The sequence below is a fragment of the Denticeps clupeoides genome, chromosome 10 (genome assembly GCF_900700375.1).
Source record: "Denticeps clupeoides chromosome 10, fDenClu1.1, whole genome shotgun sequence".
Taxonomy (NCBI): domain Eukaryota; kingdom Metazoa; phylum Chordata; class Actinopteri; order Clupeiformes; family Denticipitidae; genus Denticeps; species Denticeps clupeoides.
This window is the reverse complement of record NC_041716.1, coordinates 8056442-8079508: the sequence shown is the minus strand read 5'-3', so window position 1 is coordinate 8079508 and position 23067 is coordinate 8056442. Positions and strand designations below refer to the sequence as shown.

General features: G+C 44.5%; 1 protein-coding gene across 1 annotated transcript in view; it reads right to left on the bottom strand.

Moving 5' to 3' along the window:
• Positions 1–1492: 1492 nt before the first annotated feature.
• Positions 1493–23067, bottom strand: part of skia (v-ski avian sarcoma viral oncogene homolog a) — a 55520-nt gene continuing 33945 nt past the window's right edge. Inside the window, exons 3-8 of the mRNA XM_028993585.1 lie at positions 9894–10004; positions 8612–8724; positions 7519–7781; positions 6464–6777; positions 5808–6038; positions 1493–5347 (exon numbers count right to left, since the gene is read on the bottom strand). Coding sequence (XP_028849418.1) covers positions 5165–5347; positions 5808–6038; positions 6464–6777; positions 7519–7781; positions 8612–8724; positions 9894–10004 — 1215 coding nt within the window. The 3' untranslated portion in view covers positions 1493–5164. The remainder of the gene's footprint in view (positions 5348–5807; positions 6039–6463; positions 6778–7518; positions 7782–8611; positions 8725–9893; positions 10005–23067) is intronic.

The following is a 23067-nucleotide window of genomic DNA, read 5'->3' as shown; positions in this document are numbered from 1 at the left end:
TCTCCGATGTATCTTGCGAGACATATGTGCAGACGCTTTAAATTGATTTTCTACTACAATGAATTACTGAGTAGATCTGGCAGAAGGAAAGCCACTCCACCATCACCAGACCTACTATCATAAGCATGTAGAAGGGCAGTGGTGTTAACAGCGCCCTGTGGAGAGCAGGGCTGGTGTGTGGGTTTTGTGTGTATCCTGCTGGTGGGCGTGCAACCATGGAGGAGGGATGTCAACATAAAATTTGGAGAGTGAGGACATGTTTGCAATTGATTGCATTAAATGAAGTCAATACAAGGCGTTATTTGGTGTTTTTCCATCTGTAAGACCTACAGAAGCCTGTCTGTTCACATATCTCCCTACATTGGAGCTCTGGTGTGCCATTAACATGCTCTCTCTAAACATATTGTGATATTTAAGATAGAGAAATGAGGGCACTACGGTATGATCTGTCAGAATTTATGGTAGGAAGGTCAGACTATGTGTGTTGTGTAGGTCGATATCAGGGGGGAACTAAGACTACATCCAGCATAATGCAGCATCTGCTGGGTCTCGTCCACATCCTCTCCATCGAGACGCCAGGTCACTCACAAGGTCAGCTACAATTGATTCCTATTTCCGATGGTGTCCTCTTCCTGCTTCATAAGTATGAAGCGTTTCATACGAGCACTAAAAATAACAGATCAATACTGATTTTGCACCTAATAAACATTTTATTAGTGTGCTGCTGTCACCTTTTCACCTTTTCACTGACAAGTCTTCACCACTGTATATGAAATTTCATGGACCTCACAGAGAGGACATCATTGTGCCATTATCAATAATCACATGAAATTGTTTTTGGCATCATAGTCGCTTTGTTTTTAACTGATGTGCAAGACAAAATCTCAGGTTTATGTTGTATTTCATTCCTATGGAGAAGGAGTGACCCATGACTCTGTTATTCAACCAGAAGAGTAAAGAAATCTTTGAGTTCCTCTGGATCAAGAGCACAAGAGCAGGAGGTGCAACAATGTTTGTTTTTTGGTTGTAAAATCCCCACACAGGTCAGTACTGATAAATATTATAATTGCAATATAGTGGAATAGCAATATTCCAAGCCTAAATCTTAATCCTTCTCTAAACTTAACTCCAAAGGATAATATTTTGGCAATTTTAGTTTGGTCAGATGTCATCCCTTTATCTTTGTGAGGACATTTAAAAGTAATTAAGATATAAGAACAAGGATACACACTCTCTTTCACACATACACACGCATGCACACACGTACACACACACCAGCCTTTTAATATCATAACCATAATAGAGTTGGGACAGCTATGTCTGGATCTGTATCGAAAGCAGAAACTTTCACCTCTTGTGTAAAAAAGTGAGAGTATTGAACATTGATAATGGGATTCATATACCTAAATTATATCATTCAATTCAGAGGTCAATTACATAATTTACACCATACTCTTGCACTGTTGCTAAATACACAAATTAAACCCGACTCTTTATCTGGACAAACAACTTTATTTCTGATAATGCATCTTTACACTGTACATTCAGTCACTGAGGAATATAAGCATAGCTATTTTCAAACATAATCTCATAAAGTCCTTTACTTTACATTATAATCCATGTTGGGTGAGAAGGGGGCTGGGGAGAAGGACAGGTGTGGATGGGGGAGAAGGGTGGAGAAGGTGATGATGGGTTACACAGGGTGGAGGGGGAATACAAGCCAAGCTTTTCTTTCTCATAATGTATTATCGGTATTAATAAACAGGATAAGCGTACATTTACCTCTTACATAAAAATAATTTCAGAATTGTAAAGTTTATATAGTATTAGCAGCAGCGTAGGGCTAAAATGATATACTGGGATGCAAAGTAAAATAAAAAAATCAAAATGACATCCGGACAAGAAGTTGTGGTTTTTATGTGGTTTTCACTGGTACATTGCATTGTATGTTAAAAATTCTAAAAGCAAAAGAATTACAGGATCTACCATCAAAAATATGACAATGACAGGGAAATTGTATTTTTACGTAAGGAAAATTCGCTAACGCACTGCAATATTTGTTTTCGAAACATCTTCTCGGTTAAAACACAACTCAAAACAAGACAGCTATCATGTAAGAAACAGTTTTTCTTTTTTTGAAAAAGGAAACACCATATACATTTATAATACAGTATTGTAAAATGAAAAAAATATTTACATTGGTAAATTTGTCTTTTTTTAAAACCTCACATTGGCTAGCTTTGTTAAATATTTACTTTTATTGCTGTATTTTCATTCATCATTTAGCAAAATGGCTCTTGGCTAAAATATAAATCGTTCAACCATTTTTAATTATTATTTGGGAGAACCAAGAGCCTTTGTCAATGTATTCTCCCTTTTTGTATAAAATCATGAACAAAGAAAAGTTTACATATCAATCTGTGTAAAAACAACTAAAAAATGACCACTTTTGTCATTCTCTTGATTACACTGGCCGTTTTCTAAGTGTTAAGACAGCGGGCTTTGATATATAATGCCCTTTTGTAAGTTACATTTGTCCACCATCAGACAGATTAAAAATGTAGGTTATTTTGAAGTTTCTGTATCTACAACCAGGCATAAACTTCCAGTATCACATAAATAGGTTATTTAAGTTGATTTTCTAAAAAATATTTTTATCTCGAATGAAAAAAGCTTTTTTTTTCAACCAGTGGCAATTGGCTCTCCATTGTGAGTAAAAAAAATGAAAAAGGGAAAAAATAGCTGAAAGAAGAAATAAAATACTGACATAAATCGCTTTAAAAAACATTATAAAGAGCTGCAGCTTGAGCAATGATCAAGTTCAATTTGTGGCGAAGGGGCGTGCACCGTGGTGTCCCCTAAAAGAGTGCAAAATGGTACGTCCCATATCCAGGAGCACCTGCTCAGTGATTGGGTGCTGGATCACCATTGGTACTGAATGCACCTTTCAGAGGGGCCAGGACTGTTCTGGAAACCTTATGCCCACTCACAGGCACTTGAGGTTGTCCAGCATTACATTTCAAAAGTGGTGATAAAGGTGCATACACACATCTTATACACATCTGTGTGTGAGAGAGCATGATTTGTTCACATGTGGGTTGCACATTTTTTTAATATAAATATTTTTTGGAGATCGTTGTAACGATTTAAAGACAAGCAGAAAATTGCATAACATAATGCAACATTATGTATGCAGCATCAATGCCCCAGTATGACAATATTTGTATGGCAGACTTGTATCTTTTTGAAATGTCATGCATATAAAGAAAAACGTGAGATTGCTATTGAAAAGAAAAAAAAGAACAATAAAATATCCCCACATAGAAAACAAAAAAGATATATCATAAACAGCATGTACATTCTGATTGCATTGTACCCAATGTATTCAAATCAGCAATAAAAACCTATGTTTCTGTTATGTGACATAAGTCAGTCTAAATCTGTCCATCTTAATTTTTCTTTTTAGTTAAAAAAAACTGCCACTCGTACTCCTTCATTCACACCAACTGTTGAGGAGAGACAGGCACCCGAAATCTTTATTTTTTTTACACAAATTATTCCCCAGGCTTTTCACGACCACCATTTCCATCTGCTCTGAAGTCATTTTAGTAAACTTATTTGAATTGTATAATTATTGCATTTACCAGCAATAATAATAATAATAATAATAAAAGAAGAAGAAGAAACTGCCAAAACATGTGCTGTCTATACCTCAGCAAGCAAGCATGTAGACCCCTTTTCTTGCATTTTTATTTACATTATTTTGCTTTGAACACATGATTACATTGGATTTAATTGTGTTGCATATCATTAACAAAATGCTTATTTAGTTACAATGAATACTAGCTCTCCAAAGTAAAGAGGAAAAGAGCAGGAGTAAAATGCATTTAAACTTTTTTTTTTTTCTCTTTTTAATTTTTATGTTATGACAAAGTGCGATTCATTATTGTAGAGTTTAAAAAAAAAAGAAAACATTTATATTTACATATCATAATTTACCAAAAAAAAAAAAGCGTGGGTTTTGTTAAAGGCGCCACGTCCAGCCCCCCCAAAAAAGCATTTCAAAATGGCCATTTATTTTTTTAAAAAGAGCAATTCATGCAAACTTTCACTACCCAAAAATTAAACACAGTCAAGCGAAGAAAAAAATGTAAATCACCAAAAGTGTCACAGAAAGGAAATCTCCGTTTCTGCTTTGTGTAAGACCTCCGACCTCAAACACACAAATTTTAATTGATCATTAAGCGCATCTTTTGAAGATGCGCTCATGGGTTTTGACCCAAACACACACAAACACAAAGAGCACAAGCGTGTTTGTGTGTGTGTATATGTGTGTGTGTGTATGCATTTGTGAGTACAGTCAATCAACCACCCAGATGAGAGAATCTTAGTCTGTATCTGAAGAAAGTGCCCATTCAATCTGTTTTTCTGGAAGCCGAAAAAGAGGCTCTCTTTGTCCGGGCTCGGGGCGAGGCACACCTGGCTGAACCGAGGTCACCCCACCCTCGGGCCACTGTGAAGTCCCACCGCAGGGGGCCGTGTTTCCCTCCGACGTGAAACTTTAGTTTTGTTTCCCTCCTCGATAAGTGTGGCTTTGATGGTGACCTGGGTCACGGTGACCCCCGCCGACTTGGTGTGTTGATTTTTGAGCCCCGGTCGGCACAGACAAAACAAAGAACTTTGTTTTATTCTTTTTTTTTTCCTCTCCTCCTTCCCGAACACACACATGCGCGCTGCAGTCTCCTCCATAGCTTATAAGACAGTAATCGAATTTCGTCGGGGCGAGAAGGGGACGGTCGTGGCAGCACGAGCCCCCAAGGGCTCTCTCTCTCTCTCTCTCTCTCCAGAACAAAGTGTAACATTTGCGGTCAAACGTCTGCATTAAAACACGCTCCAGTTTGTGTTTTAAGTGAAGCATCAGGCATCAGTGAGACTACTGTGCTCTCGCTTTTTTTCACTTTTCTGTCCATCCTCGTTTGATAGTAACATGTTTATTAATTCTAGTAAAGATCAGTTCTGTAAGTTTTGAATGTTTTTTTCAGGGATTCTCTCAGCCTTTTGTTCCTTTTTTTTGTCTGGGGCATCTCTTGACGGGTCTTGTTGTGTATCTGCTGTGACTGTGTAGGTTTTGGAGGTGGGGTGGGTTGTGCTTGGCTAATGGGTTTTAGTTGCTGGACTCTTTGACTGCGTGCTTCTCGCTTTTGTCTCCTTTGGGCCAGAGCTGCTCCTGTAGCTCCCGGACGACCCGCTCCAGGTGCTGCCTCGCCTCGCGCTCCTGCAGGAGGTCCGCCCTCAGCTGCTCGCGGTCCGCCTCGGCCTGCTGCAGCTTCACCTGCAGGCTCTCGATCTGGAACCCATCACCAGAGAAAACATTTTGGTAAAAAAAAAAAAAAAAAGTGTGTCTGATGCCTCCCGCCACTGCCATCACACCCTTTTCTTGCTTGGAACGTGCAACAGCTCACATACCACATCCTTCTACTCCGCCCCCACAAAGGAACACACCCGTATCAAAACAACCCCCAAACCCCAAAACTCTCCCCGTCTTGACACACCCCTTTCTCTCACTATTTTGCAAGCATCTGAATAGTATTATTCTAAATAACGAAAGTCCATGTTATTCCTAAATACATTTCGTATGTAAATTGCTACAAAAAGTTAAGGATCCCTTGATCTCTCAGACAGGAAGTACTTGCATGAACTTCCTGTCTAATGCCTACACCTTCACCCTATCTGATGTGAGTTTTGTGATCGTTTGTCGGTGTGTGTGTAGGCCGTGTGGAGCGTGTGTTGCGCGTGGTACACCTCACCTGCGCCGAGTACTTGGCCCGGAGCCGGCCGGCCTCGCAGCCCTTGTCGCACACTCGGAGCTGACGGGCCTGCTCCAGCTCGCGCTTCAGGCGCGCGCGCGACTCGTTGGCCTCCCTCATCTTGCGCTCGCTCTCGGCGCGCAGCCGCTCGATCTCCTTCCGGAGGTTCCGCTTCGCCTCCGTCGCCTCGCGCAGTTTCTCCTTTTTCGCCACGCGGAGGAACTCCAGCTCCTGCTCCCAAACACCAACACACACACGGAGAGTCAGAGTGCGCCTGGGGTTTATTGAGGGGGCTTCAGCGGCCCATCAGCAGCTAATTACTCCTCATTGACGCGATGAGGGCTAAACGTACAGTAAACAGCATACTCCCTGTGTGATTCATTATACATTTACGCACTTATACACTCATTGAGAGATCATCTGGATCTAAAAAGGCGCATATGAAACATGAAAGAGTGTTTTGAAATGGGAAAATTCACTATCGTGTCTTGTAAATTTATTTTAAAATAGGGTCTGTCTATCAGAACAAACATATAGATTTAAGAACCTCTTGTGACATCTTTCTATTTCTATATGACACTCATTTCTGAGCGTGATTCTTGAGGCTATGTTGTGGACTGTGTGTGTGTGTGTGTGAGTGTGTGTGTGTATAGTACCTGCTGGAGGCTGCGTTTGGCTTGCAGTGCTGATCCAAGCTTTTCTTCCTGTTTCACTCGCATCTTCACAATCTCATGGAGGAACTTCTCCTTGGACTCTTTGGAGTCGAGGCCGTGATCCAGTGCCTGTCTCAGGGTCTCCAGCTCTGACTCCAGGCCCCCAGAAGGGACCTCAGGGGCCACAACAGGCACTGGCCCCTCTGGTGACACTGTGACAGTGGAAGTGGGGCCCTGGGTGCCCGGTGAGCTGAGATCCTTGGAGGAGCTCGAGGAGGTGAAGGAGGGAGAAGACATGGAGGACATGGAGGAGGTGACTGCAAGAGAGAAAAAAGTGTGTCAAAGGTCAGTTCCAACGATGAGGGCGACTAGCTGAATAAACTGAGAGCTCCGAGCCTCTCCTCCGTCTGGCCGTGACTTGTTTTTGTTTAGTCTCGGTGTCGCGGCGGCTGACCTACTTCAGCCTGTTTACCAGCCCCTAACCTCTCTAACAACAATCACGCAAGATAAGAGCGCAGATACTGGCCTCAGTGTGCCCTGGCTGGGTTACAGTGCACTGAAAAACATCAAAAGGTCTTTGTATCGCACGACGTCTATAACCAGTGGTTTTTATTGTAGGGCTGTGCAACGCAAAAAAAAAAGAAGTCACAATGTGCTGCAATTTCTATTTCCAGAAAAAAAAATGCTCCCCCTGATGTATGACGTGAGCAAACTGGTACAGTGTGGCCAATGCAGAATATATGGCTGAATGAAATGCCATTTCATCTGGAACAAGGTGCAAAATAGACAACTGCAGACACACAACCACACACGTTCACAATCAATGGCAAACAGGGGAAATGAGCTTGTGTGCAGCCCACATGTTAATACAAACAGGGGACTGTCCCTGTAACTACTGATTGTAAGTCGCTCTGGATAAGGGCGTCTGATAAATGCTGTAAATGTAAATGTAAATGTATAAAACGAACATATCATTTCTGTATTGTGATGCATCATAGGTGATATTCTACCAAATATCCGATTTTGCAGACCTACTGATCAATGTAATCAATACTTACACTCCTCGCGACTCTCCACCTCGATCTCCACCTCAGAGTCGTTCTTCTCTTCCTGGGGGGGTTTGGTGGCGGTGGCTGGGGGGCAGGGGGGGTGGAGCGCTCTGTGCGTCTCTCCGCTCATCTTCCTTTTCCGGGGTCGGGCCCCGCCCTCATCCCCACCGCTGGGAGTCGCGGGGGACACTTGGCCAACCTTTGGCGGTGGCAGGGGGGCGAGGGCCACGTTTGGGGCCACTGAACTCTCCAGACTCTTGCAGCTGTAAAAGCTTAAAATAACACAAACAAGAGGGAAGTGTTCTTTGTCAGATGATTTAAAAAAATTTCCCCTGTGAAATGATGAGCTCTGTACTTTTTATTCATGTTTTTTTTTTGGTTTTCTCCTCCAGCCATGTTAAGTAAACCGCTGCCGTGTCTCTCTTTACATTGCTGGTCAGCAAGCGATAGCTGCTTTTCTGGACGTCTAAACAAACTGTCACACCAGTGACCGGCAGTGGTCACTAAAAAAAAGGAGGGTTTAAATTGCTCACATATAGCCTGTATTTGGTTGTAACACACATGGGTGTTGTTGTCTCACAGTGAGGCCACAATAAAAAATGGATAAAACCATGGGTGTGTGTGTGTGTGTTTTTTTTTTTTTTTCCTCTGCGGTCTTGGTGAGTGAGTGTCTACGTGTGCGATGCTGAAACCCTGCTGCTCGCCTGCCTGTCTCACTGTCTGACTATTCCCTCACCTGCAGCCTGTTATCGCTGTCTGGCCGTCCAACTATTCACCGTCTCAGCCATGTTAAATGCCTGGGCTGGTCTGGTTTTAGCTAACTGTCTGAGCATCTGCCCCTCTTCCACCCCATGCCAGATGGTGCTCCGTCGTGAGAGTCTTGAAAAAACCGCCTATCTGAGTTTTAGTGCTGGGAAAGCCACATGACTCAAGTGATTCAAGAGGTTTGTGTGTGTGTGTGTGTGTGTGTGTGCTTCACACCTTCATGCTTGCATGCAGTTACATGCATATGTATCAAGGCAAGTTTGTGATTTTGAGTCTGCATATGCTTACGCATCAACCTTATTACGTGTCTGTCTGTGATGACGGTGTGTGTGCTTACCTGTCATGCAACATAGCCAGTGGTCTGGTCGGGGTCTCCTTCTCGCTGGGAAGACCAGGAGACCACGGCCTGAAGGCTGAGGGTCTCTGTCTGGACTGTATGCAGCTGAGACCCTGGGAACAGTGAAAGCTTGTTTAATGACCAAAATAATACACACTTGATAATGCTCATTATTACACATAACAAGGGTAACCGCAACTTTTTCTTGGAAGCTAAGACTCAAAAGCCTTCAGGGGAAGCCTTCAGTTTTTAATCATTAGATAATTCATTAAAATGTAGGCATGCACTGTATTGATATTTCACACAGTGCTTATTAAAAGTGTTCCAATTTACTGAGCTCTAACATTTAAGATACAAACTTTTGCTGTCAACATTAACTATTCAATACCACCCCTGCTCTGACACCTACTACGCTCTACCCTTTTTTTCCCCATGGGAATTTGTCCTTGTATTCAGGAAGGATCTAAGCATTCACTGGTGTCATCTGCAAGGGTTCTGTAAGCCCATGGAGATATACTCTGAGGTTTTGGGGCTAACTTCCTAAAATAGAAGATGACCTCCTGCCATAATTCCGTTAGGTATTCGTTTCCCTTTCCCGTGAACAGCAAGACAAACAAAACAGATTTTTGGTTGGCAGCTGTATCTGGTTCGTAGGGCTGTTAGCGTATGTTGTCAGTGTGGTTCACGTTGTTATTTTAACGTGAATTTCATTTGCATTGAGGTGCATATCTATTAGAATTCACTGAGAACGCCACTGACCAGAACTCATCTTTCAAAACTATAAAGTCAATTATTGGCACCACAAAAACGAATTTGTGAAATGCGCACTGCTTTATGAATAATAAAAGCCATGTAAGAACTTTGGGGGCATTAAGGAAAGGAGTTTCGATCTGAGAGATTGGCAGCAGGCAAAGGAACGAAACTGGAGAGAAGTGATACTCGCTTGTTCTCAGGGGCCTGTTTTTAGGAGCATTGATTTTTGTTCTGAAGAACACAGCTGTTTATTTTGGGGGTGGCATTGCCTTTCACAGGAATCCGATGCTCTACCTTGGCAGGCCCTCCCTTTGCCGGCCGATCTGTGGCCAAGTTCTCGACAACACACTGCTGACAGACTGCCTGTTTTTGTGTGTGTGTGTGTGTGTGTGTGTGTGTGTGTGTTTTACACGTTAAAATGGTCTCTCCATATTTTTAACACACATAATTTAAAATTACATAACTGACCTAGTCCGCACATGAAAAAAAGTGAAATAATGTAAACATCTTAAAAAGAAAACCCACAAACCTTTGCGGGCAGCGGCCGCAGCCAATCTGGTTGCTTTTCCTTCTCGGCAGAAGGGGACCGGGGTGGGAAGTCCTCATGTTTGGCCTTCTTGGCTGGAACAGGATCAGAAGCCTGGATAGAGAAGAGAAAGTTTCCATGAGACAATCCTGCTTTTCTTTTCTTTCTTTTTTTGTCCAGAAAATGCCATCTTTTCTTCTTTCCTTCTTTTATTTTTTTTGGTTCATTAAAACCAAACCAAGGTCATCTCCGCCGAGTTCCTCTACGAGTTTCCTGAAGACTGCCAGAAAGGAGACGTGCCCAAACCCACCCATCCTCCATCCTTCATCCCCTCCCTCCGCCCCCCGACTCCCCCTGGCTGGTGCCCAGCACGGCTGGCCGCAGCGGGGAACTCGAGCCGCCCTCCTGCCCCGCTTCCTGGCAGCCCTGCCATCCTCAGGATGAGAAACGCCAATCTGGGTAACGCGACGCCGAGATCATCAGACGATCACACACACACACACACACACACACACACACACACACACACTGGACGATGGTGCCTGTGGATACAAGCTTAGAATCCTGATCCACATTCAAACCCACGAAATACCACGTCGTTTCCCTCCGACAAGAAGAGGAGCGCGCGTGAGGTTTCTAAAGGCCCTGAGCTCGAGTGGGACCCCCACGGCAACAACCCAGACAAGTGTGGATCTGTCGGGCCCCGGCAGCCAGCTGCCCTGCCCTCAACGGCTTTCTTCTGCTGCCCGCGGGACGCAATTATGATGATTTCTGCGCGCAAATTGACTTGAAAATATCAACTCTGCTTTTTAGAGGAGAGAAACAGGAGTGACGTTGAAAAAGGACACTGATGCCATACGCCTGTGCATACAATGGTCAGAAGATACCTGCTGTGCTGCACAGACGTGAGAAATACTAAAGTAGCCGGTCATGTGGCTCGTACAGAAAAACAGCAGTGACCAACACACGGGGCAGTGCTGCCCACTGGGGACATCCAAAAGTACGTTTCAGGCATATAAACACTGTGTATGTGTGCGTGTGCATGTGTGTGTGTGTCTTCTGTGCCGTTCTGAGCTCCAGAGAGCTATTTTAGCCCTGGGCTCGCCTCAGGAATCTGGACGTACGGGGTGGGAACAACACAGAAACTGAGTTGCAACTGTTGCCCTTGCGATGGATGTTCTCCCAAAGGGGGCCTGGTCAATGTGTGTGTGTGTGTGTGTGTTGGGGACAAGCGGGCAGGGGCAAACCCCTTTCTGACACATGCACCAGCACAAGTTGCTCCAATAGGTGCCGACAATAAGAGATAGTGGTAGTAACCTAGTGGGTAACACAAAGTCACAGGTTTTAAACCCCACTTACTACCATTGTGTCCCTGATCAGGACACTTAACCCTGAGTGTCTCCAGGGGGGCCAAGTTCTCGACAACACACTGCTGACAGACTGCCTGTTTTGTTTTTTTTTGTGTGTGTTTTACACGTTAAAATGGTCTCTCCATATTTATAACACACATAATTTATAAGTACATGACTGACCTAGTCCGCATGAAAAAAAGTGAAATAATGTAAACATCTTAAAAAGAAAACCCACAAACCTTTGCGGGTTTACTACCATTGTGTCCCTGATCAAGACACTTAACCCTGAGTGTCTCCAGGGGCGGACTGTCCCTGTAGTCGCTCTGGATAAGGGCATCTGATAAATATAAATCCATTCACGGCACAGTCTGCTAGCGGCGGCAGCCATTTTTGAAGATTATTTACCACCGCCTACTCTATAACATGTTGGGCTTGATCGGATTCACCGCGTCTTTGCAACCTACATCTGTGGCCTGTAATGAAGGAGCAGACAGGCTGCCCCCAGGGGCAGTTTTTTTCGGGCCACGTGCGGGCACCAGTGCGTGGATTAGGACCAACAGCGTAATGGTCTCCAATCTGGAGAACCTGGGGCTAATCTTGGCTGGAGGAGGTCAAAGGTCAGGACTGTGCCGCGGCGCTTACAGGATCAGCGCTCTGCGATCTGTGTTAGGAGATTAGGGCGGCCGGCGGCACGCGCTGCTTGGCCTCAATTCAGAGAGAGAGACAGAGGGCAAAACCAAGAGGTGGTGAGGGGACAGAGACAGATGAAACTCAGCATAGTCTGATTGTAGTTGTGGTTCAATTAACCTTCAAATTGTGACTAGAAAATGAGCCTAATGGAAATACATTGTTTCAGGTGAAAAACTATAATGGATAAACTTTTTTTAAATTTACAGGTCACATGACAAAAAAAACAGTCATGTGATAACATAGTGCCATATGTATGAAGAGGAGGCCAAAAATGCAGATCTCCTGTTTCAGGGTCTTGCCTTTTCATAACAGCTTGCAGACATGCGCCACTTTTTAATAAAAATAATGATGGCTGCTCCAATAGAAACCAGCCTTCCAAATCAGGAGGGTTCTGATCACCCACCTTCGTGATTCCTAGAATGACTTATTGCAAGAGGTGAAAGCAGTTTTTGGTCACTGATCGGAAACACAAGTCATTTCAACACCTTGGAAATGTTCGGGTTTTTTTTTTTGTGTAAATCTGTAATGGAGTCATGAATAGAAAGAGACACAGAAGAAGCGACAGATCCCTAAAGGTGCACTTATTATTACGAGATAGTACAGTAGAGAGCGAGAGAGAGAGAGAGAGAGAGAGAGAGAGAAAGAGAGAGAGAGACCAATCGCTCTGGACAGCAGCCAGCCAGTCAGTGTGGAGCCAGCGGTGGGCAGGACAGGCTGGGTGGACGGAAGTCAAATAATGGAAGTGAAATATAAAAGGACAAGTGAGGTGAAACCCCCCGAACCCCACCACTCTTACCCTCTGGACTCGTTCTTTTTTTCTCACAAGGAGGTGGAAATGGACAGATGTGCTCCCCACACGCCCTGTTCTCAGTTCAGCAGGGCAGTGGCCACGGAGATAAATGTACACATAGCGACAGGGGTACGTTTCAGGCTGTGAGTGGCAATATCTTCAAAAGAACGGGGCCATGATTACACATAGTGTAGATAGGATGTCACACCTAGAGATAAGACAGTGTGTGTGTGTGTGAGAGAGAGAGAGAGAGAGAGAGAGAGAAAGAGAGAGAAAACAGCACTAAGCACCATAATACTCTTTTTTTTTTTTTTTAATTTCATGGGTTTTTGGAGTCAGGCCATCTCACCTTCAGAGTTTTGTATGCTGTGATGAAACACACATAACGGCTAACAAAGCTTTCAAAGCAGCCCAAGCTGCTGTGTGTGAGAAAGGGTGGGGTGAAATACACACACACACATACACACACACACACCTCGGTCTCATGCAATTCAGTCTGAAACTCATGAGCACTTCCCCTATTGACCGTGCCCAACTGGAGCGGCCGAAAGGGGAATGGGCATGGCTGCCGACACACACACGCTCCTGCTCACCTTCACCCTCCATTCTCTCAGACGCCACCGCAGCCATATTTTGCCATTCGCTGGAAAAGGAAGTGAAAGTTTTGTAATTTCGATATTTTAAGCAAGGAACGAAAAGATAAGTCAGCTGGCAGATTTCTTCCGGCGAGGGGGCGGAGAAGTGAACATTTTTGGAGATAAAGCTGCTCTCTATCGCTCCTCTCCATCTCTCGCTCCCTCCCTCTGTGTCACCGTGGCCGTTTGCCGCTGTCTGCCACTGCACTTCCTTTGGGTGAGATTGCAGGATTTCCTTCCTAAAGATGCATCCCTCCCCCCACCGACATAAATAGATGATGGAGAGGAGGAGGTTCTCTCCCTCTCTCCCTCCATCTCTCGTCTGTGCTCAGGCAGGATGTCTGCAGTAATGGCTGCTGGTATTCAGCAGAAGTGACGCTGCTTTTGTAGAAGTGGCTGAAGGAGGCTCTGTGGGACTGCAGAAGCGGGTGCAGAAGCAGTAGGACCGGGTTTGGGTTTGAAGTGGACAACAAACACCTGCATTCACCTCTTGTACCCGAAGACATGTGTGTGTCACAATCGGGTATAGAATGAGGGGTTTTGGCTGAGTAAAATGACTCTGAAGTGGCTATGTGTAAGTGTGTGTGAATTCAGACCCAACAACCAACTTTGTTTCTGTAGTTTAAATACTCAAATGCTGTGCTTGAGCTGTTAAGACTGTGTAAGTGTATATGTGTAGTTAAGGCAACATAAGTGTATATGAGTAGTTAATACTGTAGAAGTCACTGTGTGTATTGTTTATACTGTATGCACTGTGTGTGTGAGAATGTATTTTAAACTGCAGAACTGATGTGTGTAGTGCATACTATTGAAGTGGCTGTATGTGTGTGTGATGTAAAACTCTAAAAGATGTGGTTGTGCAGTTTAGATGGTTGTGTTTGTGTGTGTGTGTGCGTAGTGTGAACTGGGTGTGAGTTACGATGCAGAATTTTTGCAGTAAGCCGCTCCATTGAAGAGAAGCCCTGCGGCAGGTTGATGTGAACAGGTTCTATCAGCCCCTAATCCTGCCTCACAGAACATTCACCCAGTACAACTCAGAAGGCACACAACTTGTTTTTTTCCTATGTGTCTGAGAATGTGTGTGTGTGTGTGTGTGTGTGTGTCTTTGCAAGCTCTACTGGTTTGGAGAGGCGTGATCTCCACCCTGCTTCTGACCGACGTCTGGCCTCCCACAGAACACACAGCCGGAAGGGAGGGTCTTCCTGTCAAGCAGCAGAGTGCAGCACGAGACACAGAGAAGGGGAGTGATAGACTGAGAGAGAAAGAGAGTGAGAAATAGATGGGGGGATGCGATAGACAGACAAAGAGAAATGGCTGGGGAATAAAACGAGAGAAAAGGGAAGCAGAAAAATAAAAAAAGAAAGAACGCAGACAGAATGTATATGTGTGTGTGTGTGTGTGTGTGTGTGCATGTATGTGTGCATGCATGCGTGTTGGCAGCTGGCAGGTGTCAGACAGCACAGTCTGCCTCTCTCCCTCTACGAGTCTCTCAACAGTGTGTATTACTAATAACCCCAAACACACACACACACACACACACACTTCACCCTCATATCATGCAAGCACAATCTTCTTGGCTTTTTCTTCTGGGGCTCATTTCCCAGACAACCTCAGCGTATGGCGTGTGTGCGAGAGTGTGTCTGTGAATGTTCGTAAAAGAACACCCACTTCCCCAATTACATATTTACTGTCCTAGTAAGACTGTGACTCATCAGGAAACGGACCCCATAAAGGCGCCCACTCTGCCGGTCTGTGAATGAACTACAGAAGTGCAGTCAGGCCGACACCTTGTCTCATTAACCTGGACTGCTGCGGCAAGCTTTGGAACCAAAAGGCAAGGTGGATGTGAGGGTCAAGGGTCAGAAGCCGCAATTAAACGTTTACAGGCACATTTAAAACAGCTTTTGGCCCATTCCTCCTTCCATTTTTTTTTCCTGCATTAAGTCTCATGTCAAACCTTTGACCTGTGGGAAACATGGGAATATGAAATATACATTTTTCAATGGTAATCTAGATGTGTCAGTATTCAGATGAGCTCAGGTCTGTCCCCATGCTTCACTGAATTGCGGTCCATTCCATCACAAAAAAAGGCACAGCAAGACAGGAAAATGATGAGAAAATTGCATGAGGCTGAATCGAACACCAGTCGGTGTTCCTGACCACACTAAAACCACCAATTTTCTCCAGGGATTCTGGTCGGGGACCTCAAAATCAACCTTAAAATCATGTCGCCTGAACTAGCCATAGAACCTAGTGGGTTCTCAGCCACAGACGATATATTTAAAAACTGTTCCGAGAACAGGAACGATCTTGTGTTGAGCACTACCCCTTATACAGAGTGGCCTTTTGGGGACAAAAGGTAGCCGTTGAGAAAGATGGGAGCACCCTGTCATTTTGCGCCAAACAAGGTCGCGTTCCCCGAAAACAGCTGGGCCGGAGGGAGGGATGGAGGGAAGAAGCCGTTCCACTGAGGTTTGCCTTCCAGGAAGGATCCGAAGATGTAGACATAACAGCCTCGGAGCTGAGACACTCCCACACAACACCACACCACAATAAGTGGTGGCACAGAAAGCTGCAGCGAGCACACCACCACACACACACACACACACACACACACACACAATTCCAGGTATATCAGTAATGCACTTAGCAAGAACCCAAGTACAGACATGAGTCACATTACTGACAGACACACAGACTCAAAGCAGAATTACAAAATGCTCACCCGCCACTAGTGGCCTTCCCACAAGCCACTATATACCACACACACATACACACATCACCACGCACGTACACACTCCTCGAGTCCGTTTTTAAGCTTGGTCTGAGGCTACGGGGTGTAAAGGGAGGTCTGTTTCCGCTCGGCAATTTGCTTTGGCATCAGTTTCCATGGGAACTGTAGCACCCCCCCACCAATTTGAGGAACAAGTGGGAAGGGGGGTTAAAATATTGTTGATTTTCTTCTTCTTCTTCTTCTTCTTTTTTCTTGGTTCAGCAGGTGATGTTGCAACCGGACGGTGTTCGTTTCTGTTCATACTGAGAGCAACACCAGACTGAAAGATGGCTGTAAAGTCGAATACGTCAGTGGTGCAGTAAATGCTGCTAGGGAGCTAAATATGTCTGTCTGTCTGCCTCTGAAAAGCGGATGAAAAACAGACGGACAGGAAAGCAGATGCACCTGAGAATTGTTTACAGACGGAGAGAAAATAGAAAGTGTGTGAGAGATGGAGCGATAGAGAAAGAGAGAGTGGGCTTGAGAGGCCATCTAAAAGCATGATAATCCAATTGCAATGTTTTAAAAGTTGTTAAAATCTTGGCGCTCATCACTAATATACATTCGTATTGATCCGCTGCTGTTTCTGAAGCTGCTTTTAGCCCTGCACCGTGCTCTCGGCCTAAACATCATGGTGTGTTCTGAGAAAATGTCTCTTTCTCCCCCACCTTTTAAACGAATTTAAGGTTTAATGACCCATGAGAAGTGCTTTGGTGGCAGATATGTTGTCAGCCTTCATTTTTTACATGTTTTCGGAGAAGTTCATGTTTTAAAATTGAGCTGCTCTTATCTCCCAAATCATCTACCTGTCTCCTTTCTTCTGTTCTTTCTACCTGTCTCTCAAATGCCCCAGCCCTCGGCATGCTTATCACATTTTAAGACTAATGAACTGATGGTGAAACCACTAAATATATTATGTGCATGCCCATGACATTAAAACTACCTTCCAGGCACCGAGGCATTAGCACAGACAGCTCGAGCCAGCACCTTGAATGCTGCCCCTCCCCGTTGCCCCATGATCTTATTTTTCATGGCTCCAGCATGTCAAAATCTCACTGTGCACAGGAAAATTGCTCTCTTCACCTGTCCATGTATTTAATGTTGCACCTGTTCAGTGTTCATACAGGAAACTATTTCTTGTTCCAAGTACCTTTTATAATAAATTCCACAGAATGACCCTGCTAAATTTAAAAAGAGCCCCCAAAACCAAGGAGACAGAAGTCACGTGGGATTGTGTGTATTGCGCATTAGGTACAGCACTAAAGTAAAGTAGTTATAAAAAAAAAAAATTGGGTTTCTGCATTGCCACATGTGATGACCTGAGATGACCGCGAACCTTGGCATGCCACCAGTATTCCAGCTAATGAGCTCCTCTTCCTAAAAACAATAGATACACATAAGGCTGAAATCAACAGGAACAGCACTAATCATATATTTATATCCTATTAAAACAAACACAAGAGTAATAAAACTAAACAACATTAAAATAAAAGTCCCTTTTTTCTCTACACGAGTTTCCTCTTCATGAGTGGAGAAACAATCAGTTTATTAATAATGTCTGAGTCACAAATGGGATAAGAATAGTATGGAGGAACAGGACATAAAGGCGAATGGAGGAACGAGAGCGATAAAAATATATATTTGGAGAGACAACAATAGATCCTCTGGCCCTGCACCAGTGTTGTAAAGTCACAGTTAACCAGGCCCCTCATCTCAGCATGAACAGGGTTGGTCAGTGAAGTCCAGAGTGTCTCCCGTTACTCTTGAGCACCCAAAACCGGGCAGATACATCATATCCAAGAGAAATTCCAAGCAAATCACTCTCTGCGCATTTTCTCGTAGCAACTGAGTGTTGCTGGCAGACATTGGAGGCATAAAATGAGGCACTTGTCCTCCATGATTCCTTGCATTAAAAACATATTCCTCTTCTTCCATGTTCTTTACGTTTTTTAATAGACTACAATAGGAGGACAGCCAAGTGTGTCTATGCAGGTGTGAAAGAAAATGAGAGAGTGCCAAAAAGCTGGAAAATCCAGGTCAGGCATGTACAGTATGGTGGACTTTTTTCCCCCTTTACCCCTGCCCTCTACATCCCCAGAGAAAACATGCAGATATGCCCAACCAAGCCACTAACCAAACACAAGGTCTGCTGCTGGACAGTAATGACCTAAATCCATAAGAAACTTTTTTTTTTTTAAATGACAGCATTATCACACCAACCTATAGGTCAGTGTGGGCTGATCCAAGAGAGACAACACATGAATCTTAAATTTATCAATATGGGAATTTCCATTTTATTTTACTTTTTTGGCTAAAACAGCTTTAAAATCTCAGCCTCAAATCTTCAGCAGGACCCATTTTAGCTCAAACTAAATGAAACAGCAGTAAGCCATCTCTGTCCTCATAAGGAAACAGTTTTGTCCTCTCAATCGTGTGTAATTGGAAACACACTTTCCTTCTTACAGTGAAAGGGGGCTGTTGGTAGGAGGTCTTGGCATTCCCAGACACGCAAGCACACACACACACACACACACACACACACACTAACCTGTTACTCAAAGTGTCCTTATTATCTCATTATTGTTGAATACTTCCTTCCTTTTACTAGTCTTTGCATGGGCATGTTCGTGCGCATGTGTATTTTTACATTTACAGCATTTATCAGACGCTCTTATCCAGAGCAACTAACAACCAGTAGTTACAGGGACAGTACCCATGGAGACACTCAGCATTAAATGTCTTGCTCAAAGACACAATGGTGGTAAGTGGGGTTTGAACCTGGGAATTTGTGAACTTCTGTTTCATAGGTGGGTGTGTTACCCACTAGGCAACTACCACCCAGATATATGCTCATGCTGGTAGACCAATAAGCAAAGCCATACACACACACACATACACACACACACACACACACACACACACACACACACACACACATATATATCCTGTGTTCTCTAGCTCCATTTACCCTTTAAATGGACTTTGTGTGTATATAAAGCCCTAAAAAGGTGCCTTTATTTCTCAGTAACTCCAACAGCCCTGCTGTTGGCCACTCGGTGTTTTATGTGCCCTCAGACAGTCAAATATTATGGAAAAGCAAGAGGCGTTCTGTGTTTTTTGCATAGCCTGATTGCACCTGGAACTCACTGCATGGTGGGGGGGGGCTTTTATGGATGCGCCACTGGCGTTTTAACCACCACGAGGATCTCATTTGCAAACCACTAGAAAGCAGCGAGGAGGCTGGGACCAGCTCAGACAAACGGGATGTCGGCCGCCAGAAAATTTGTAATCATGTTCAGCAACGTCATGGCAGCGCGCGCACACATAAATACACACACCTGTGGGTACTGCACAGCAAAAAAAAAAAAAAAACTCCATATTCTGTGAGCCCTACAGACACAAGTGTACAGGAGGCGTTTTTTCCAAATCTTTCCAAAGCTGGCCTGGTATGAAGCTAAAGCTCATAACCAAAAACTCTTGCCCTGCTTTTTCCCTGCCTGCCCTCGGACGTGATCAGGTCATTCTGCAGCCAGCTGTAATTCTTCATGTCTCCTGGTATTCCTGAAGCCATTACGTGTGTGCGTATGCACGCTGACAGATGTCCACTTCCCCCACTGAGGCATATTAGTCTTGTCAGATTTACTTTAAAGCACAGGGCGGTGACATTTGACTGATGGCTCCACACAATGGCGGTACCAAGTGAGAATAGGTCTTTCTCCATGAGCTTGAGAGCTGTATGAGCGTATGTGTAACCAGTTATCTACTTTCCTCTAAATCCATCAGGCATGGCATCGATTAATGAACAGCATTTTCAGGCTGTTATACCTGTAACATGCTCATTATTTCTTATTAGTTAGTATCTTTGTTATCAGGTTCAGAAATATTTGAATAGCACCTAAAGGAGTTGTTCTCTTTAGACACATTTTATAATACAGAGATCGTGAAAATGATTTTTACCCTTATCAGGCCACATCATCTAGCCAAAAGCTAAAACATGTAGGTAGGATCCATGCGGTCTCCTGGCTTAGGCCGACCAGCTGGTGGCCTATCCTTTTGTACAGACAGCACCCATCTAATGTTAGCAAGTAACAAGATGTTAATCAGATCTAGTCATGGGTGGATGAGGACAGAGGGGCTTTGGTCATGGACTTAAGCGCAGGTCTGATTTACTAACCGATTTAACCTCGCAGTAAGTAGCGATGCACGAAATGAACAATTGGGACAAGGACCATAATACTGATAACCTATTTATTTTTGGTCAAACAAATACTATACTAATAACACTGTCCAATTATCGCTGATGTCAGATGGTCCTTATATCCAGCACTTTTTGTTCTGAAATCAATAGTCTCTGGTGTGCTAGTTTATCCCGAAAAAAGTAAATATCTGTAAAATCTGTTTTCAAAAAGGTAAACTATAAAAATCTATGTATTGTGATTCATCGATACAAGAAAAACAGTACACTTTACTTGAAATAAATGTATTGCACAAAATTTTTAAACAAATGCACCAGTATCCGTCCATCGCTAGTAAACATTCTGGGCAATGATAATGTGTTGTTTTAAAAAGGCGCAGAATACAACAAAAAAAAAAAAAAGCTCAATTCCCATGAAATGCACCCCACTCCCACTCACGCACAAAAAAATGCTGTCTGGAATGCACGTGCTGCCGTGCATGGGATTTTTATCTGTGCTGCAGGCGGGCCAGGGGACGGGCAGATGGAGCCGAGGGCAGATTAAGACCAGAGAAACACCCAAACACAGAGCGGCGTCCGTAAGCAGGGCAGGGGCAATTATGTCACGTTTTTCTCCCCGGCCGGCAGACAAACACGAGTGTGGTGTGTTTGCTCGGCTGGAGGATTTGTTTGGGCTTTCTGGGGCACGAATTAAGACCACGAAATCCAGACAAGTCTTTCTTTCTTTTAAAAGGAGCCGGCACCAAAACAACAAGATAAAATAAAAATGACTTTGATCAAATTAAATCATTTGGCGGGAAATACATCAAGATGTTTTGTGATGAGAGGGTAAAAAATAGAGAGAAGAAAAAGCCATAGTTGTATCAGACGGAACCACGAATCCTGCTATCTGATGTGGATAAGAGTGCCAGGGTTCCCACATTTGCGGACTGCCTCAGATACTGGTGGGGAATCTGGGTCACCTTTGGGTGCCACCAACCTTCCCGGCCAAAACACCCCCCCCCCCCCCCCCCCCCCTCCCTCTGGCTTGGCTGAGACACTCGTGCCAAGCTGCCCGACCTTCTACCACATACCACCCAGCTGCCACCACACACACTGACTCACACTGACCCATCAAGTTAAACCTCCCTGCTCCCTCTCTCTCTCTCTCTCTCTCTCTCTCTCTCCATCCATCCCCCTGCTGTGCCCTGTAGCTTCACGGATCAGCTTAGCGACGTCTGAATGCCCCCCTCTGCACAGCCCTGGCAGACGACGGCTCACGTGACGCCAGACGCTAAAGCTCTCTGCTTTCTCTCGAAAAAGAGGATTGGGCTCCCAGCCAGAGAGACAGAGAGCGCGCGCGCGTGAGAGAGAGAGAGAGAGAGAGAGAGAGAGAGAGAGAGTAATGCTCCCACACTAACAGGCTGAACAGGCAATGGTGGGCAGTAGTGATGACTCTGTGCCCACTCTGTGCCGTACATCTGCCTGGTGCCAGGCCTACAGCGCCCTCCGTGCCCTTCTGTCAGCTCCACAATACCATTATTCATTCATAGGACAACATCCTGTTTTTTCAGTATCCGTAGTGGCCAGGCCTATATCTAAATATAAAAAATAGCACGGATAGCATGAACAGAAACGTCATATTATTTGACATTTTCACTACTTCACTAATGTCCTCCTTAAATGATGTCTTTTCTGTGTACTAGTGATACTGTTTAAAAGCGTGAGTGTAGAATCATGGGTCATTTTTGTTGAAAACACCACCAAATAACAGTACCACTGTTTTGTATTTACAACAAGTCAGAGAGGAGAACGCTGCATTACAGTAAAAGTCATACATTCACCTGTTTTACGGTGCAGTATAGCTGGTGCAGGCGGGTTGAAAGTAGGTGTGGCCTTGACTTCTTTTTCGCCCGCTAAGGCGGGGTCAGGGCTGGCTCCAGTTAAGACTGACAGACACAGACGACCCCAACATAGCAGCTCTGTGCCCACAGGCTCATTAGCATCATCACTGTCACCTGCGATCATGTGTTCTTCCCAGGAGATTTTGCCATGACATGTGGCGTTTGATCTCCACCGAAAGGGGAAGATTTCCCGAAAGTGATGATCTCTAATAGCCTAACCATAAACCCCTCGGAACGACAGACAGTAGTGAGACAGACCCCAGCGATGCGGAAGCAGGTGGTAAACAGATTAGAAAGAAATGAGTGCGGTGATAAAAGCAGTGATGAGCGTGTGTGTGTGTGTGTGTGTGTGTGTGTCGTAAAAAAAGCACCGTAAAACAGGGTGAAGTTGGGGTTGCTTTTACGGGTCTTGTGTCTGACGGTGGCGGGGTCACTCAGGGGCCGCTGGTCAGACTGGTTCATCGGTCTGAAGTTTACAGCCACAATTCACCAGTGTGGCGAAAGCGACAACTGAGAAGCAGGTCAAACAGAGGACACACACACACACACAGCTCAACACCGGAGGTATAAATGACACAACATGCAGTAGCTGCATACAGAAATCACAAGGGCCGGGACGTTCCTTTTTTTTTTTTGCCCAGAAAAGAGGAAAGAGAAGAAAAAGAGGATCCCCTCTTTTCTTTTCCTCCTCCCTGGTCTTCAAAACAAACAGGAGTGTGGGAGATGTGCTAATGTTTCCATCTAGGGTGACAGGAAATGTCAGTGAAATAACAGGCGCTCAGAGAGAAGAAAGACGGAGGGGGGGTAAGAGACAGGATGTTGTGGTTGGGAAAAAGAGGGGGGTGGGGGGCTTGAGTCT